Source organism: Oppia nitens, unplaced genomic scaffold (assembly GCF_028296485.1).
Source record: "Oppia nitens isolate AA-2021 unplaced genomic scaffold, nextdenovo-longstitch-racon4-pilon3 scaffold9_pilon_pilon_pilon, whole genome shotgun sequence".
NCBI classification, from domain to species: Eukaryota; Metazoa; Arthropoda; class Arachnida; order Sarcoptiformes; family Oppiidae; genus Oppia; species Oppia nitens.
The window spans coordinates 271109-293548 of NW_026533253.1; the positions used below are offsets into that span (position 1 = coordinate 271109).

A 22440-nucleotide genomic window follows, 5' to 3' on the forward strand; every position below is an offset into this window, starting at 1 on the left:
TTTTTTTGTACAGAAAAAACCAGTCTAATTATAAATAATAATAATAATAACAAAAGTTTAGTTAAAGTCAAGAGTTAGGCTCAATCTATAGCTAACTTATATTTTATATCTATACATATATATACTGTATATACAGTATATATATGTAGATAACTACAGATATGGTCACAACAACAGATGGCAAACGATGGCAAACATACGATACATTCATTTAGACCTACTCTTAGTTAGTGATTGTGTGAAGAGAGAGAGAGAGAGAGAGAGAGAGAGAGAGAGAGAGAGAGAGAGAGAGAGAGAGAGAGAGAGAGAGAGAGAGAAAGGTTTGTCATAGATATCCAACAGTTTTTATTTTTTTGAAGAAAAAAGTCAATTTTGGAGCAATTTTTTTGTCATTAAGGTTTGAAAGAAAAATTATATATACGAATAGTAAAGAATATTTTCATATATTTATATATAAATATATTGCTTTGGTTTAGAGAGAGAGAGAAAAATTGTAAAGTGAGTACACATTTCATGTGTTAATGATATGGATTCAAAAATAACAACTTTTGAAAAGATGTCAAAAAAAGCTTACAAAATATTTTTATTATTGTTTTAAGTGATGTTTTTTAGTGATTTTCTATCTGTTCCTAACGTTGAGCTCATTAATCATTACAGTAATGATAGGAAAGAAATTAACGATAAAAATATTATTATTATTATTATTATTACTTATGAAATGATTGGCCAAAAAATCACAGTTTTGGAGAACAACTTATTTATTTAATATATATTTATAAACAAATATATATATACTGTATATACAGTATATATGATAGACAATAATAATTGTGTTGTTTGGTTATTGCATGCCATCAGTGATTTTTTCTCTTAAAAATAAAAAAATAGTCACTTATGATGGCTAATGTCATTGGTATTGATGTGATCACGAAAGGACAGGACTAACTGAGAGAGAGAGAGAGAGAGAGAGAGAGAGAGAGAGAGAGAGAGAGAGAGAGAGAGAGAGAATGGCACTCATAGGCCAACCAACACAACTTGTTTGTGTCGGCACAATATACAGTATATATATCTACCATCTAATGGCTGTCACTGTAGGGAGAGTAAGGTATATTAGTAGACGACTATAGACATTATTATTATTATATAATATATATATAGTGTGGAGAATGCATATATGAAAAAATTATATAATCAGAGATACATTAAAGTGTTTTTCGACTCATAAGCAAAGGTTCATTACATAATAGGCAGAGCAAAACTGGTCAAACATGTAGTGTAGGTATGGGCGTCACAGTGATTCTAGTAGGCATCACACATATACTGTACACAATAAAATTGAAAAGAGAGAGAATAGATAGATAGAGGACAGGTATTTCAGCACAGGTAGATAGAGTAAAAGCTACAAAAAAAGTAACACAATAATAGCAATCGTAACATCAAACAAATATTACATACATTTATATATTATATTATATATATATATTGATAGCCCTCCATAACATTGCCAATTGCAACCCACCCCCCCTATATATAGTCCTAATATTTATCGCACATACACATAAAAAATGACACTACCATTGGATAGTTGTAGTAGTAATACTGTATAAAAATTTATATACAGTATATGTAAGCAATAAGTTATCGTAAAATACAGTCTAAGAGTGATGAACAACAACAACATCAGCAAAAAAAATTAGTGCAAAAAAAAGTCACAAAAAATTTCAATCAATAGTCAAAAACTTGTAATATGTTTTACTACTACTACTACTATCTCATCGATCAGTACTACACTATACATGTATTACATGGCATTACAAATGTTTTGATAACACCAACAAAAAATTCAATGAATTTTTTTCCTAAACTTTTATTTTATTTTATATTATTATTATTTTATATTTATTGCTCTCGGCTTTATATATATATATATATTTTTCGCAGCACTTTATGAAATCATATAATTTTAACCATCAGATAATAGTATAGGTAATAATAATAGTAGTAGTAATAGTAGTAATATTAGTGACTCTGGTCTTTTTGATAGTTAACAACAACAACAAAAAAAACTATAAATAATATATATAACAACTATAAAAATTTAATGACTTTCGATATCAATCAAATCTGAATTCATAATATGGGAAAATAGTCGACAAACAAATTACTTTTTTTCAGTTCATATTAAAAATGTATTAAAAAAAAGTCAGTGAAATCTTTTTGATTTTTGATTTAATGGAGACATATATATATATACAATAAATATATAGATGAAGGTTAAGGCTATAACTATAACTATACGTTAAACTGACAAAACTAACTAAAGTATAGTAATTAAGTGTTTAATTTAATTTATAATTAATGACACAAAAAATACACTTTTGATTTTTTTTGAGTAGTTTTATATTATTATTATTAATAATAATAATATTTAATGATTTTTCTTTATGTGAGAAAATTTTTTACAACAACAAAATATGAAAACAATGTATTTATCTAACAATTTATTATTATTATTGAATTATAATATATTTATTATATATATATATATACTCTTTTTGTGGTCAAACAATGAGCCAAATATAACAACAATAAAGAGAGTGAATATCATTAATGACATCAATTGAGTTAGTTTTACATCAGAGGACTCAATGAAAAAAAAGTACTTCAAGAAAGAGTGGTTTTCATTATTATTATTATTACTATTACTATACTCTTATTGATAGTCACATCATATAAATATATAAAAATAATGCCAACAATGATTTGGTGTCGCCATCGATGGCATAGTTTTAATGTATTATATATATATATGTTATGAGCAGATGATATGTTTGGGTACCGCTGAAGGCCATACCGTTAGGGCGTAGCTCTTACTCCAAGCCATTTCACCTGTTTTTTCCCATACATTGGACACAACACACAGAGAGAGAGAGAGAGAGAGAGAGATGCAGTCAAGAGTGGGTCCCCTTTTTCATAGGTTAGTTAGTGTTGACTAGGAATATATATAATAATAATCAATAGTCAGTGCATGTATTGAACAGTTGGATTTGATTCGTGTCGGAGCTGACACTCGCATCGCTGGCATCGCTCCCACGCCATCGGCCAACCATTTGATGGCTCAACCAATAGCTTTTTAAAAGTACTGTTGTGTTATGTCGTGTCGTGTATGGTGTATATTAAAGTACGGTTTATATATATATATATATATATATATATTCGTAACGATTGTGAATGAAAATCGAGAGAGAAATATAATGTATGAATGAAATGCTTTTTTCTGTTGTATTTGTGAGCGCCTGTAGTAGTAATAGTAGTAGTAATAGTAGTAGTAATAGTAGTACAGCTATCAACCTGTGCTGCCTTCGGGGCATAAGACGAGGAGAAAATCATTTTTATGAATGAAAACCGGATGGAGGATCCGATATATACTAAGAGGGGGTCGACACTAATATACGATAGCAATTCACAGTCACTCGCCATTTAAGCCCCACTTTCTTTTCCCTTATCTTTATTTCTCTCCCTCTCTCTCTCTCTCCCTATTGTAGACCCTATTACTATCGGCCCCTACCACTAGTATACACACACACACACACACACACACACACACCAAAAGGCGACATAACATAACAGCACCAACATTCACAACAAATCTAGAAAAGGGGGGGGGGTAACCGACCCAAACACCGTGAGAAAAAACACCGATTGAAAAATTCATACATTATATATATATACGCACACAACTGGCCCAACACATACACACAATCACACAAATAAAAAAGTGAATTAGGACTTCACTTGCAAATGCCAATACATATATACATTCACATACATAGACACACACACAATGGCATCGATGAAATATGTCTCAAACATTGACATGGATTACATTTTGGGTGACAATGAATATATATATATATATAATATATATAAAAATCCATATCTGAGAAAACGGTTACATTTATTATTTATTATTAATAATATTATAGCCTTAAATAAGCCACAAGAAAAAATGTATGGAAAAGTGTCAAAAGTGTGTGTATATGTGTGTGAAAACCATAGGTTTGGGAAAGTACTGTTGTATATATAAAAAAGTCGACTTTCCATTGATTGCACTCAACTCAAACACACACACACACATACATACATACAACACACAACACAATCATCACACATAAGTGAAAAATATGTGAAACAAATATTAGATAATTATTTTAAGTGGTTTTTAGTCTGTGTGTTAGTGAGTGACTGCAAACCAACAAAAAAATGTTAACCAAAAAAATATATAATAGAAATTGCTTTCAAAAAAAATTAAAACTAAAAAACATTAGTGTCATCACAAAAGCGTGTGCTTTCAAATTGTTAGTTCATTAGTGCACTCTCTCTCTCTCTCTCTCTCTCTCTCTCTATCTCTCATTATATATATATATATAACACTATTGCTATAAATTGGCAGATATTTAAAGATCTTACCAAAAAAAAGCTTAACTAATGTCTCATTTTTTAAAAATAAAATAAATCCAACTATCCCTCACCCAGCAACCAAAAACACTATCACTTATATTGCATGTCCTTAATATATATACTGTTAGTGAACACACTGGGTTAGTATACACATACCAGTGCCAGTGGTGAAGATGCTTTACGTTTAGCATCTGTGAACAGTTAAAAAGTTTTTCTCCATTCATTTACTACAACACACTAGTGATGGTAAAAATTGAAATATTTTTGCTGGTGTTTTGTATATAAATTTAAAAACATAGTGGGCTTGAGGGCTACATGAGCTCATACACACACAACACGAGAGTTAGTGCCATACAACTGCTACCAGTTGATGAGTTGCCATTTAATTGAGACCTAAAGGCAGGCCTACTGGTAGTAATAATAATACAACACACAGTACTATATGGAAGAGTAAGGAGACGATAGATAAGCACACCCTCTCTCTCTCTCTCTCTCTCTCTCTCTCTCTCTCTGGTCTTATGGCCGCCAGATGTTAGACATAAGACTTGAAGCAAAAAAAAAATAAGAAATTTTTTGCCTTAAATAAGAGCTTTAAATTTGATTATATCAATCGTGGATTGCATTTGACACGCGTTTCATCTAAATATTAATACTACAGTACTATTACTACTATCCATGAATCCTCATATATATATATATATATATATAGTATATACTGTATATAAGATTTTATGATTTACATAAATCAATGGCAACAGAGACTTTTAAACATAAACTTTATATATATATATATATATATATATATATATATATATATATATATATATATATATATATATATATATATATATATGAATAAATATACATTATATATGAAAAAAACAAGTCCTAATATAATACTTATATACGGTATATAACTAAAGCGTTTAATTGATGGCTAAAAATAAAGCTCACTATAAAAATATATATAAAGTTTTTTTTGTCTTGAATGGCATAATGTAGACGTGAATTGCACACTAAAAAAATAATAATTTTTAGATGCATTTTAAATTGTGAGATCTTTTTTTGTGACAAATTATTATTGAATGGCTTCGAGCACTGCCAGTGCACTGGTAGGGCTACTACTACTAATCAAATGACTGACACACACATACATATACTGTACATACAGATAGTCAATGATAGTATATTTATGACTGGAAGGGCTATTTGCAATTTATCTAAATAATTAGTGTAATTATTTTTTTCACTGTATTTGTGTGATGTGACTCAGTTATCAATGGACTGACAGCCCCTTATAGTTTCCGGTTATATCACATATATATATATAATAATAATAATAATAATAATACTAATAAATATATATAATATTAATTGCCGATGAATGGCAAATAGGGCTATAATGTAATATATATATAATGAATGGTGTATAGCGTGTAACATATACTGTATATACAACACTGTATATAAATTATATTATATATAGTCATTGGATAGTTAATGTTTGCATTAATTTTATCGGGAAAAAACCAAAAAAAAAATTAACATTAAGTCTAAATTAACTAAATGTTATTTTATTTATTTATTTTTTTAAAAAAAAACTTAAACATAATGTATATATAAATTTATATACTTATATATATATATATATTACCTCTATTTTTATGATTAGCAATGTTTAGACTGGAATTGACGCCAATCTTGGCACTCATGGGTCGGCTATTATTTGACGGCTTTAATGGCTTTTTCATTATCTCTACTCCTTTCTCTTGCATCTTATCTTATGAATCAACAAAAAAAAGTTTGTGTCCAACAAACAAACAAAAATTTCAAAATCAAATAACTAATAATAATATTAATTATTATTAGTTATCGGTGTTGGCACACATACTAAACACACACACAGTTTTCAAACTTTCGATAACAACAAAAAAAATTATTATGTCTTTTTTTTATACAGTCATCGATGGTAAAGATCGATCACTTTATTATATATTTATATATAATAATAATAATAATTTTCAAATGTATTAACAAAAAAAATTATATTAATAAACAGCACTTGTATGTAATAAAATAATTATAATGATAATATTATTATTATTATTTTTAAATACTGTATAAATCGATATATTGAAAGAAACAGTACATGTAATCGGATCTTCAAAATAATAATAATAATAATATCACAGACGGGAATGCAATTTATAAATATTATTTGATAATACCATTTATATGAGCAATGTTTTTACAATAAATATTAAAATAAATTAAAAAAAAATAAAACTTTTTTTTAGACTAGAAATATGAGTCGATATTAATATACAGTTTGGAGAGATTGTGTCCAATAGTTTTTATTTAATGATAATTACGATCACAATCTTGTTATATATAATTTATATATATTTATACAGTAGATAATGTGGTTTTTTTGGTGGTGAGGTCAGCGTACAAGTGCTAAAAGCGATACTTTATTTTTTTAATAATACTTTTTTTTATCTATGATATAAACAATTTATATTATAAATATTTTTTTTTAAAAATAAAAACTGATTTTTAAAATAATAAATTATTAAGACAATAATAATAATAATAACATTGACATGAAAAGCACCGCTTAGATGGATGATTGAGACCAATGTGTGTGTTATTTGTTAAAAGTTTAGGTTAGGGCCAGTGATTAGTGGCAACAACTAATAATAATAATAGTTAGTTGAGAGGGCTGTTACACAATAATACTGTACTAATCTTTTAGCTTTTTTAAAAAATCAATAGCACCACAAAAAAATCTTATAATAAACAAAACAAAAAAAACAATTTTCACTCATTCTCTCTCACATGTCTTTTATATACAACAAAAACACTGATAGATCTGATATTATTAATCATTTAAGTGAATGAACAGTAGGTAACGTTATGTCACGACTCTCTGGGAATGGGATGAGTTGAAGAGGTTTGTTGTTGTTGTGAGGAGTGGGTCGATGAGTATTAGAGGTATTAAATTGAAATTAAATACGATTATCAGTTATTACTACTATAACTACTACTGGAAACTAAACAACAGCAAAAAAATATCGCCTTAAGTATTATTAATAATTTAATAGTATTTTTATTACTATTACAACTTCATTGATAAAAATATTTTTTTTAGTAAAGATAAAAAACGGTAAGTATTTTATTATAAGCATCCGGTCATCACGTCTTCACTATTAGATAAAAATGTTTGTAATGTTTGGTGTGTGAGAACAGTCAGCTCAGTACTAGTAGTAGTAGTACAGTGAGGACACACATGTCTTCAACTTAAAAAACATTAGACGCTATGACAGAGAGCTATGACTTGAAGGGATCTGAAGGCACTGAGAGTAAGGACAAGACTGACTGACTGAGAGAGTGAGGCATACATACACACACACACACAACACAACTCATATAACAAAACTTTTCTTTAGCGAAACAAAGACAGCCAACAGTAGGACTACTACTTTGACACGACCTCAGGAGAGTTACATATACTACTAGTATTAGTACAGTATGTATGGTATGGTTTGGTATGGGGTATACTGTAGTGCAAAGTGTATGAGAGTCGACTACAAGTGCCAATTCATTCAAAGAATAGTCCACTACTACTTCTCCAGGAGAGTAATAGGAGAGAATCTCCTCCCAGAGAGTACAGTAACCATCAAAAAATAATAAGGTTTGGGAGGAGAGTGAGTGTGTGTGTGTGAGAGAGAGAGAGAGAATCGGGGACTCGATGGGGACAGACATATACGGGGAGAGCTGGCATATAAACGCGAGAAAGACATGTAAGAATTGAGTGTAAAGCATATGTGAGGCATATGAGAGAGTTAGGTACGGCATATACTGTACACAGTATATACGTTTATACAAATATTAAACATACTGTATATACACCATGTGATGGGCGCTCATGGGACTAGCGATAAGGCATAGAGGGGAAGGTATGATTGGGGACAAACACTTTCCAAGACTGTTACGTCATTTAAACAATTATTACTTTAGTTTTATTTTCAGTAAAATTTATTATTATTATTAATATTATACAATTCATACGGTTTGAATAGTCGACTGCTGCTGTTGTTGGCTATGAAAAGGAGTGTTTGATTTAATTGTTTGTCATCACGACATACAACAACCACAACAACATTAGTTTACCATTAAATTCAACCCTTTTTTTTTGTTGTTAGTCTCAATGAGCCATCGGTTATTCATTAACTAAAGTCATTTAGTTTACAAAAAAATATGAGAGACACAGATAGATACAGTTCCCTAACTCTTTGAGAAAGAGAGAGAGAGTCAGTGAGAGAGAGAGAGAGAGAGAGAGACCTACTGGTTCTTGAGGTTCATCATCAGCAAACCCCATCACCACAACCCCATAACGTTTGTGATAATATGTCAAACAAAATACTAGTATAACTAATGAGTGAATTACTGTTTCTCTATGCTATCTCTCACTCTCTCTCTCTCTTTTATTTTAAATGGTATGACATGTATGGGTATGGTATGTAGAGATATGTTATGGATATATTGGGAAATTTACTTACAGGCATTGTTTAGCTGCATTTGATTTGATCTTAAGTTAGCCGAACCCTGTGTTAGCAGTGCATAGGTTAGACTGTATGAAAAATGTGAGTTATTAGCAGCAGTTGATGTGCCATTTGAAGCCAAATATCCAAATTGTTGCGGTTGTTGTAGATTTTGTTGTTGATTATTCAGATTATGATTATTATGATTATTATTATTATTGCTATGCGAGGGCACCGACAGCAGTACTGGATTATTGGCATCATTTGTATTGATGTTGCAATTTGTCACTACAAGACACATGACTAACACTATATACCAGTCAGTCTTTTAAAAGGTATAATGATTTAGGAGCCGATGTCTTATAGATGATGAGGAGAGGGAGGGAGGGGTGTGTAAGTGTAGGGATGAGAGAGTTAGAGAGAGCGACCACAACAATAACTATTTCAAAGTATAAAAAAACTTTTATAAACACTACAACAATAATATATTGTAGAAACAAAATAGATAGACAGATACACTACCTATTTTTTTTACCACTACTACTAGTGCACCAAACACTTGCTCTCTATCTCTCTTTTTTTTGTATATATATATTTTGCTCAACAATATACCTCTCCTTTTAGTTCATTTGTCATACACTTGACACCACATAAGCAAAATGCTATTATCACACACACACACACACACAACATAACAATAATAATAAAAATGCTTATGAATGGTATGCCATACAAAATACATAGACTCTGTGACTTGACTTGACTGGTAGTAGTGTTCAACAAGTTTTGTCATCGATGGCAACAATAATACTAATACTGTAGTGAATTGAAAGCGAGAGTTGGTTAACACACCATTCAAATAATAATAATAATAGTAGTAATACTAATAATACTAATAACAATCGTAATAATACAAAAAAAACTTAGCAATTATTGCTTAAAAGGCTAAACACATTTCACAAATAAAACATGTATCTCTCCATCAATAGACAACAAGTGGGAAAGTCATTTCATTGGGCGCACAGGTATTGCACTACAATTTTTTTTAAAAATAAATAAGTCTTATTGGGCGCACACACACACACACCATACATATGAATTGGACGGGCAATTAAATTACTACTTATGCCCGAAAAAAATAACATAATATAATATAAATAATAAGAGCAGACAATATGCTATCGATAGATATAACACTTGTATGTTATATATATGATATATGTATATACTGTATATGACATATGTATATAACTTATACATATATTAATATATATATATATATATTTTTAAAAAAGAGTTGGTGTCTAATCATATAATATATGAGCACTGGTATGCAATAATAATAATAATAATAATGTACTGTATGGTTAACCAGTCCTTGGCACAATAAGTCTATAAGTGAGACACCAATAGCTATTAAACGCTAATAAGTGAAACCATTTGGTTGGTTGGTAGAGACCAAAAAATATATAAATATAATATATATATATATATAATAATAATAATAATAATAATAATAAATAATATTATTATTATATTTTCTTTATAACTGACAAACTCATTAAACATTAGAAGTTATAACTCCAATAGAAATTATATTATTATTATTTATTATTATTATTATTAGTAATAATAATAATAAGCAATTTTTTTCAGTGAAAATAAAAAATCTTATTTATAATATTTAATAGCATAATATACTACTGTATATGATATCTATTGTTAGGTAATTGTATATATTATTTATTCCCTAACTTTATCATCACTACTAACGCTAACTTACATAGTAATGAATATTAATATTTATAAAAAAAACAAATTTAAGTAGATTTTCATCATAAGTGTTCATAAATTGATACTAATTTTTTTCTCTTATACTAAACATTACTACTGATAATAATATTAGTAGAAAAACTTTATATATTGTGTGTGTATTAATAATATATATTTTAATTTTTTTGACAACAAAGTTGGGGAGTACTGTATATATATAATAATAATAATAATAATAATAATATTCAGTAAATAAATATTAAGTTGAATTTAGTTGATTGAATCAAATTAATCAAAATATTTATATTCATAACTCTCAATAAATAAAGTAATTTTTTTTATGATTTCATTATATGTTTTGTAAGCATCAAAAAATGATTACAAAAACAAAACAAAAAATTTATTTCTAAAAGAAATTGAAAGTAAATTTTCTTTTAGTTATAGAGAGAGAGAGAGAGAGAGAGAAAGAGAGACATTGAATCGATAGATACCTATAGATAGTTAAACCGTATATATATATGTAGTGACAATTGCATGCAAGACTTGGTACCTAATTAATGGTAATATATTTTATATACATTTCTTTTATTTTATTTCAATTTTGTTTTTTTTATAAATTTTTTCGTTGAAAAACACTTTCATTTTTTTGTGTCAGAGAACATGACATTGACTGCAATACTATTTGCTACTAATAATGTTATTATTATTATTATTTTATTGTTATTGTTGTTATTATTATTACTACTACTACTACTACTACTACTGTGTTGTTGGACACAAAAAAAAAGTGAACGCAATGTCATATAAGATTGCGATATTAGATATACTGTATATATATATATAAACTTTATATACAGGTATGTATACATATAATAGAAATTTTTTTTTTTTTGATATATTAATACCAAATAAATTTCTATACATAAAAACTATATATGATATATACTGTATGTATATAAGTATAAGAAATAGCAAAAACGTTGCGCATCAATGAGTTTGCCCTAAATTTTTACTAAACATAATAATAAGTTTTATTCATAAAAATTAATATTTTATTAATCATAATGAACCCAAAATAATACCTTATTTTTAAGTGAAAAAAGCAATATTATAAATAAATACTTTAATAATGGATAAAAATTTCTTCTAATAGTGCAAAAATTCATGTCAATTAATAATAATAATAATAATAAATGTTTATTAAAGACACACTTACTTATTGTTGACAAAAATTACATAAATTATGCATTATATTCAATACTATTGCTATTGAATAGCGAAATCGGTTTTTTCACACATTTATTAATTTTCATTAACAATTGATTATGACAATTAACAATTATTTTAGCATTTATTAATATATTGCCATTAAATATGAGAGTGACTATCAATATAAATATGGGCACATATTTCCATTACTAAAATGTTTTATAATTTAATAAATAATTAGTTTTTTTTATTAATTCAAGTCCATCTGTTAATCAGTTTTTGAAATAAGTATTACAAATAAATTATATATAAATTAATACTAAAAATATAATATATATATATATTTTCTGGGATTCAATTTTCAGTAAACCGATACCCAATTAATTATTTCAAAATATATACAGTATATACTGTATATTATATGTAAAATTAGTAAAAACCTTCATACTGTATGTACAGTATATGTTTAATGTGTCTATTAAATTAATATTAAGATAATATTGTATAACAAAAGCAATTAAAAAAATAACATTCAATTATTTTTTGTTGAAACTAATATAAGTGCAAAAATAAATCCATAACTGTTAAGCAAGTCCTTGACTTAAACTTTTAAAATAATAATTTTATTATTGAAATAAATTGTTTTTTTTAAGAAAATTATAATAAATTCCAGAGATATGTTATTATATATTATATATATATATAGATAAATATTTTAATAATTAGTTTTTTATTACAAAATTATAAATACCGTTGAAATGCATCAATAAGTTTATATTTGATGAAAATAAGACATAATTTATCAATTTTGAAGTAGAATTGAATTACAAAAAAATGCTAATTAATTAATTTATTTTAATTTACTATTAATTGTAATGATAAATCTTATATATATATCTTATATATATATATCACTCCACTGTTTTTATCAAATTGACAAAACCATATCATTAAAAATTTAATAAATATATTTTTTAAATAAATGAAACTAATAATTATGTTACTGATAAAATAACATATATATAAGTTATAATAAATTATAAGTGATATACATTTAGTGAAAAACGTTTATATTTTTCAAATGTTTGCAAAAAAACACTGTTTGATAGATAAGAGTTGCAAATACAGTGTATATAGAGTACGGTAAATGTTTTGCCCGAAAGATATACATATATATATATTATTCAATATATATATAATATATACAGTATATTATCGATAAAAACAATTAATGCAAACGCTAATAATTAAACAGAAAAAAAATTTAATAGACTTTTCTGAATGACTTAATTAAAAAAAATTGCGAAAAAATTTATATTACTTTTATAGATACAGACAATTGATATAAGATAAAGAAAAAAAACAGATATTTTTTTGTAAGTTTTTTTGTGAGTAAAATTTTGATCAGATTTTAGGAGCGATTGATATACATTGTATATATATATATATAGGAATAGACACTAAAAACTAAAAATCATTGAACCAAATAGTGGTTGTTGTCTATATAAAAAAAATAATAATAAATAAATATATTTTCATTTTCAAGAGAAAGAGAGTCATAAATATTAAATTTATGTATAATATAATAAAATATATATAAATATGAAAATTGTATTTATAGTCAATATATACTGTATATATATATATATCAATATATATAATATATTTTATAAATTTTAAAATATGATATGATATATATATATATAGCGCTACTTATGTTACAACGATTGACGACTTATTTCTCTCTTTTTTATTATTATTATTATCAAATTATTAAAAGATAGTTAAACAAAATTATATTTTTATGACTATAAATATTAATAGATATATGATATATGAATAGTAGTGGTAATACATATAACAACAACAAACAAAACAAAAAAAGTCAGGTCATTGTAATTTAGAAAATAATAAAATAAATTTCTCCTAATATTATACAATAATAATAATAATAATATAAATGATATGCATTTACTTGAGTTATATATATTTATCGGATGAGAGAGTATATGTCCTGTAGTTTGTTAGGCGAAGTGCATTAAAAAATATATATATATAATAAAACACAATAAATAAAAAGGAGTGTCCAAAAAATGATGGGCCAATTCATTCACAGTAAGTCATTCATCGGGAGATATATGAGCCGATGGTGAAGATAGGGATAGTGTGTGTGTGTGTGTAAGTCTATGTACAGTATGTGTTAGTTAGTCCTAAGCTCAACAACGCTAAGGTCGAGGAGTTTGGTGTGGTGGTGGTGATGGTGGTGGGCCAACAAACAAATAAAAAATAAAGTGTCACACAATAGGATAGTACTGTACACACACAATGATGCAGCACTGGTAGAGTACAGTAGTAATGTTGGTATTATTGACTTTCAGTGATGCACAACAAATATACTTTCAACTCGTTATGTTATTGTTGTGCATATATATATATATATATATATACACACACTTTTAGTGGGGGTGTGTAGGGGGTGATGGGGTATATACTATGTATATATATACACACACAAAATATATGTATATATACAGTAAAGTATGTTTGACTTTTTTTTCAATTATAATGGATTTCTCGGAGTCCGACTCTTTATAATGGTTAGACAGTATATGGGGTTTTCACTGTCAGTGTGTAGTATATTTTCAAAGGGTGTGGACAAACATTTTTTTATTATTATTATTTTATTTGGTGGCTTTATTTTTATTTAAATAAAGTCATTCAAGTCATATATTTCAATAGTTTAATTCATCATTTTATTCACTAGAAAAATAAAATTTATTTAAATAAAAACTTTATCTCCACATTAAACAAACCTTTTTTGTTTGTTTGTTTGTTAGTTGTATGACTGTATGCGTAGATAATGTCTTTACAATAGTTTTTAAAAGAGCCCTTTTAGTCGATGATGAGAGTAAGTGGTGGTGATGGTAGTGGTAGTGGTGGGGGCACAGGTAGGCTAATAATAATTATAATAATAGTAGAGACCGTGATTTGCAAACAAATCTCAAAACACACACACATTTACTGTCCGTTTAACTTAACCAACAAAAAAAAACACTTACTCATTACTGACTGTTTTATAATATAAATATATATTTTATTTTATTTTTTCAGTTAATAATGATTACAATTAGCCTCATCTCAGGCCATATAAATACAAGTGGTTATAATGTTTTTTTTCTTTCTCTCTCTCCAAGTGCTAAATCACTACTGTATAAAACAATTGGTGTAATAAATGCTTTTAAATACTGAGAGGACTTTATTTTCTGGCTTTCAATAGATTTGCCTTATTATTGATTGATTGATTGTTATATATATATACAATATATTTCAAAAACTAGTACTGCTAATAATATTATTTATAATTTTAATATACAGTAATGTTTTTTTGTGTAATACGACTACACTTGTATAGTCTCTCTCTCTCTCTCTCTCTCTCTCTCTCTCTCTCTCTGTATGCTCTTATCAGTTGTCAAACACACTCAACAATATATTTGAATACATTTTGGTTTCAAGTCTTTTAGTTCCTGAGGAAGGAAACTGTGTTTGCGAGCGATGACAGAGATTCCCAATTTTGAAGCCTAAAACTGCATTTTACTAATAAAATATATTTAGAGAGAGAGAGAGAGAGAGAGAGAGAGAGAGACATAATTAGCAATCCTAACCTAACACCACAGTGTCTGCTCTTTGAAGATTTCAAAATGCATTTGTTTTTTTCAACAATAATTATCTTTAAAAGCCATATATATATAACTAATATGAAAAAAATAGTTTTCATAATATATGAAATTCATATAATATTTCTAATACAACATAAAATACTAAACTTTTCCAATTTTTACTGTAAATGTAATGCAATGTTTGCGCATTTACTATACTATTTGACTTAAATATTATTATTTTCATTTAATAATTTTAATAAAAAAAACTAACTATTTATCGACATATAATTATTATTAACACGAATTATGTGGAAATATTATATACTTACTTATTATACATTGTATCTATAATACAGTACTGTAATATATCTATTAAAATGCTATATATTTTTTTCTGAAAAGCCATTATCAATATATATATATATATATATACTGTATTTTTCTGTCAAATAACAAGGAAAATATAGCAACAAATTAATTGACATTTTTAACTATTGCAACAAAATTTCGAGAAAAAAAATATTAATAAATAAAAAAAGTTTTTCAACCAATTATTTATTCACAAACAAAATAATAATAATAAATAATAATATAATTCATGTTATCATAAATCATTTTAATTCATTATCATTATTATTATTATTATTATTACAATTACTATTGGGTCTATTATCTATTCATAACGATTTTATTTTAAACAAAAAATTATGTTTTTTAATGTAAAATCACGATTAATTTTCATTGAAAAATGCAAACAAATTAGTAAATATATTAAAAATTCATATATTTGGCTACTAATACCTATTATTATTATTGTTTGTAATTAGTTTATGTTAAAAAAAAAGTTTGTTTTTTAAATTGATTATTCAAGGAAATGTTAAAATAAATAAATAAATAAATTATATATACATATAGATATATATATATATAATAAATAATTTAAATTTACATTGAAAATCGATTATTGCAATACTTAGCAAACCATGCGTTCAATTTTTGGGCTCAATTTTTTTATGTGGTTTTATATTTAAAAAAATATATCATATATACCGTATATAATGTAAATTAAATTGACTTTTTTTATTCACAGCAAAAGTTAATTTTTTTTTATATATTTTTTCATTTATTTTTTTAAAAAGTCATATTTCGATTCCATATTATAGAAACTTTGATTTTGAATTTGATTGCTGGCAAAAAAATATATGATATAAGTAAATACAATAAAAATCATAATAATAATCATAATCACAAATAATATTTGGCATTAAAATTGAAAATTATGATTAATAATCAACTTTATATATATAATATATATACATATAATGTGTGTGTGTGTGTGTGTGTGTAGTGCCACTACAAAGTTAGTAATAAATAGTAATTGTGTAGTCAATCATAAATCAAACGATATGTTGAATACATATACAATATATATATATATATAGAAAAAAACTAGTTTCTCTTTTTTCTTTTAAAAAATAGTAGTATTATTTTTAGGTAAAAAAAGTTCTCACAGACACACCATCTCAGCACCGATAGCCCTCTGTCCTCCCCATCTAAACTATAATATACTATATATATATAATGTAGTATATCTGATACAAGCACTCTCCAGATTAGACTATAGCCACTAGTTTTATGTTTCAATGACTACTAGTATTTTTCAGTGAGAAATTGTGTGATCAAAGATATCGATAGAGAAAATTGAAAGAAATAGAGAGAAAGAGAGAGAGAGAGAGAGAGAGAGAGAGAGAGAGAGAGAGAGAGAGAGAGAGAGAGAGAGAGCGAGAGAACCCAATCATTGGGCTATTAAATAGTATGAATAGATAGATGTGAAACAACTACAAGTGCATAGACAACAACAACACCAGCACTACATCAACAACAATGATAACAATATCAAAGCTAATGGAGAGAGAAATGCATATATATTTTATGCCCATTGAATAACCAGTCAATAATAAAATCTGACATTAAATTACACATGTATTTTCACTACTACTATAAATAATAGTATAACTTATATAAGTTATATCATACATAATTTTATCGTAAATTACATGTATGTATCTTATATACAATATACTTATATATTTACTGTATATATATATTTGATGATTATTACGATGATATTACAAAAATTTTCTCAACTAAAATAAAACAATTTATTAGTTGAGAGGCTATGCTTAGCTAAATTAGTAGTTAATAGTTAAACCAAACAAATGTGTTGGTCATGGCATTGGAGACGAAGCGTTTAAATGGTTAGACAATAATAATAATAATAATAATATCCAAACACATCAACAGAAAAAAACCGTTGCCTAATATATGTTAAACACAAAAATATATAATAGGTATCGCACGCGACCATAACTTTTTTTCAGTGTTTTAACGCCATTAGTGGTAGTGGTGGCCAACCATTAGATACCTACCCCCATACATACACACACCCATCACATGACTGGGCAATTCACCACCAATTACAACCAAATATTTTTTAAAAACACAATAAAATTTATATATATATATACTGTAGTATTTATTTTTTTATATATTAAGACAAAGTTCATTACCATTTTAGTGTATAGTAAAGTGTATGTGTGTATATAACAAATAGTATTTAAAAATTCAAGTTTAAGAGAGAAAAATCTTTTTTAAATATATATAAAAAAAACATTTGTATTTTGTGTGCAAGTTTTTTGTGCCCATAAAATGTGTGATCGTATTATTTATTAGTGGAAAAAAACTAATATAATGTCACTATAATATACTGTACTGTATATAATGAGCCGTAAATAAATATAACAAAATAATAATTATAAAAAAAGTAATAGTAATTATAATTATACAAAACTATATATATATATATATATGTAGCATAGATAACGTGACCAAAAAAAAAATTTTTTTGTTTCATAGTCGCACTTTTCTGGGAAAATTGTTTAAACAAATAATCATAAAAATTTGTTTTTAAGAAAAAATTAATGTTATTTTTTCATGAATTATATTTTATTTTACTATTTAGTTTTTTTTAAAGAAAAAACTGTATTTTGTTGACTACTACTGCTTCTACCGACACCAACAAACATATATATATATAAGTAAATTATAATCAACACTAACACAAAAAAAAGTTAAACCATTTATAATAACTCTTGAAAATGCTATACCTCTCTCTCTCTCTCTCTCTCTCTCTCTCTCTCTTATATATATATATAGACCTTAGGGCTTATATATATATTTTTCTTCATATATTTCAAGGCTATGGGAAAATTGAAGTCAACTAACTATAGAGAGACACATAACTATAATAATAATCAAAACACATCATATAATATATATATACTGTATATATAATAATAATACTAATAATAAAATATTAGTTACAATACAAAAGCAACAGTACAGGGATGACACCCAATCCACCACTCATTTTCATTATGGATTTATTACAGTATTATTATTATTATTGTATTCAATTGTGTGAGAGAGAGACTAACTTAACTTAACTAATAATAATAAACACCAAAATAAAATAACAAAAAACCTTTTTTACATAAATCATCAAATAGTATATATATATATATATATATAATATAAATATTAATATTAATCGTTATACAATTATATATGATTGTATATATATATAGTGTATAATAGTACGTAATATATAACATCTATTGCTATCTCTTAAGTTTTTTTTAAATATTCATTTTTAACATTCAATTATTCAAATCATTTAAATAATAAATTCAGTATACATTGAAATTTATGAATTCAATTGACGCTAATTATAGACCTCTCTCTCTCTCTCTCTCTCTCTCTCTCTTTCTTCACCATAGATTGAACCCCGAAATAAAAATATATGATTTTTATGACAAATTTTTCGGTGCCATTCATTGGCTCAACAATTATACAGCATATATAATCGTCTTATTTATTATCGTTATTATATTGCTAACCATTTTTATTATTATTAATATTAATATTATTGAATTTATTATATTAATATTATTACTTTAATAATAATTGGTATATAACTAACTAACTGCTATACAATAATTATTGGTATGAAATGCTAAATGTCTTAAACAAAACAAAAAAAATATATTTGAATTTTTATTTTAGATTATATTTCACTTTCAGTGCAAATTGATACCTAAAAATACATCCATTACAATGTGTTATACAATTTTTATGTACAGTATATATATATGTGAGTCATTAAATGTCAGATAATTTAAAGACACACACACACACACACACACAAAAAAGTTTCACATTTATATTTTTAATACAGTATTATAATAAAAATATATTTAAATTAAAAAAATATATATATTATGAATCATGGCTTGAAAATTGCATATTTTTAGTTTTACTAAAACTTTTAGTTATTTATTTTTATTATTATTAAAAAGATATATATATATATATATATATATATATATTCCTAGTATACACTCTCTTAATAAATCTTAATTTATTTTTAAGAGATTGAGTTTTTTTTTAAAAAAAAGAAAATGCTATAAATAAATGTATAATTAATTGATCGATAATGCGATAATAATAATTTAAAAACAAAAAAATACGGTTTGTATAACACAAATAGTAATAATAGACTCATTATGAAATAGTTTATAATAATAATTTTAATTATGGAGAGGAAATAACATAATAATTAGTTTTTTTTGGTGAATAAATAAATAATAATTAAACAATTTTTTTTAAATTAAATTTATATATAGTTTATATATGTTTTTTTCTCTCTCTGATGCTATCGTTTATATTATTTATTTAAATTATTATCAAAAATTAGTTGTAAATATTAATAAATAGTAAAAACATTTTAAATAGTACTGTATGTATGTATGCTTTGACGTCAATGGCAAATATATAGTACACTATTAATAACAAAATTACTATTAATTATGTACTAATAATAATAATAATAATAATCACAATTTCCATTCAAAACCAAATAGATAGTACAGTACTTACTATACACTTGTATTTATTTATTAATGAATTATTATTAATGAAATCAATCAATAAATTTTACCATTAAATACAGATAACATATTTGTCAAGCAATTATTGGACAGTCCTAACATATAGCATATGTATCCCAATTTTTAGGGATAACTATTAACATGTATTTATTTTACAGTATATATATATATACACGAGTTTCCAAGTCTGTATATCATATCTATTATGTCTATAAATAAATTTATTAATAATAATAATAATAATCAGAAAAATAGTGTCAAACAAAAATTATGAATAATATAATTGCTGTTGACATACATTATATCTATCAATTATTTTTTTTATTTTGATAATAATTTATATTTAAAAAAAACTTATTGATGAGTGATATATATATAAATTTTTGATAAATACAATATATCATAATAATTTTTTTTGTGTTGAATATATTGTATACATAGTAGTCAATGAATCGTGAATAGTAATAATAATAATAATAATCAAAGTGATGGTTATGTATGTAATGGTTGGAAACAATAACAACAAGAGAGAGAGAGAGAGAGAGAGAGAGAGAGAGAGAGAGAGAGAGAGAGAGAGAGAGAGAGAGAGAGAGGTACCCCTAACAGAGGACACCAACATTAGTTCCATACATAGTTTAAAGACATGTTGTCTTCAAATTACAATATATTCAATAAATATATATATATATTATATATACAGACAATATTAGACAAGACATGTTATGTTAGTTCATGCAGTTTGTGTGCCATTCATTCATTTTTACCATTCATTCATTGATATATTTTTTTGTTGTTGAAGAATAAGAAAAATAAACGAAGAGAATGAACTCAACCTAATCTCAAGGTTAGGGACAGAGAGAGAGAGAGAGAGAGAGAGACCACAAAAAATTGCATCTCAAAGATATATATTTATATATAATGTTTCCATATACTGAATATATATATAAATTTTGGCTATATTTGGGACGAGAGTGTAATTCACTGACTGTTGTTGTTGTTGTTGGGAATGGCATATAAAAAGGGCTTTCTTTTTGTGGCCGACAGACGCTTTGTGGCCAACACTACAACACTTGTAGTAATAATAATAATAATAATGGAGTGGAGTCTCAACTGTTAAGTCAATGAATACTACTATCTCTCTCTCTCTCTCTCTCTCTCTCTCTCTCTCTCTCTTTATGTGTATGTACTGTATGTCTAATGTCTTTTCCATCCAAACCTCTCAATGAATGACAAACAGGTTCTTCACTTATACATTACATTACACTTAAAGCCCCAACACTACTATCATAATAACAAAACAACAATATTATGTGTGTTTTAGTTTTACTGTATATCCAATATATTATATACAATTCAATATACAGTATATTCTGACATAAGATTCACTAAACAATAAGAAAAACTTATTTTTTTATAAATATAATATATTATAATATGTTTTTTCTCTCATTTTATTGTGACTCATGAAAAAACTGGTCGCATATTTTCGCTTATATCGCATATAAATGACAATAAAAAATTATATAAATATATATATATAAAGTCAATAAAAAAACAAAATTCAAATCTACAATAAAGAGAAAAAGAGAGAGAAACATATAAATAATATATTTAGGCATTTAGTAAATTATAAATCAATAAATTATCATATAAATGATATAAAACATTATATAAATATATACATATATTTTTAATACCTTATTATTCAATGAATATTATACTATAGTGTATATATCATATAATAACTTTTTTATTACATTATACTATAGTTATTTATATATATAT

General features: G+C 25.5%; 1 protein-coding gene across 7 annotated transcripts in view; it reads right to left on the reverse strand.

Moving 5' to 3' along the window:
- Window positions 1-22440, reverse strand: part of LOC128964490 (transforming protein p54/c-ets-1-like) — a 39989-nt gene that overhangs the window by 15028 nt on the left and 2521 nt on the right. The window contains exons 1-2 of one of the 7 annotated variants that reach the window (XM_054311100.1): window positions 9024-9295; window positions 6116-6241 (exon numbers count right to left, since the gene is read on the reverse strand). The exons of 5 other annotated variants lie outside the window; for them this stretch is intronic. In XM_054311100.1, coding sequence (XP_054167075.1) covers window positions 6116-6241; window positions 9024-9042 — 145 coding nt within the window. In that variant the 5' untranslated portion in view covers window positions 9043-9295. Of the gene's footprint in view, window positions 1-6115; window positions 6242-9023; window positions 9296-22440 lie in introns of those variants that run through there. One more of the 7 variants, XM_054311101.1, reaches the window with a different exon arrangement.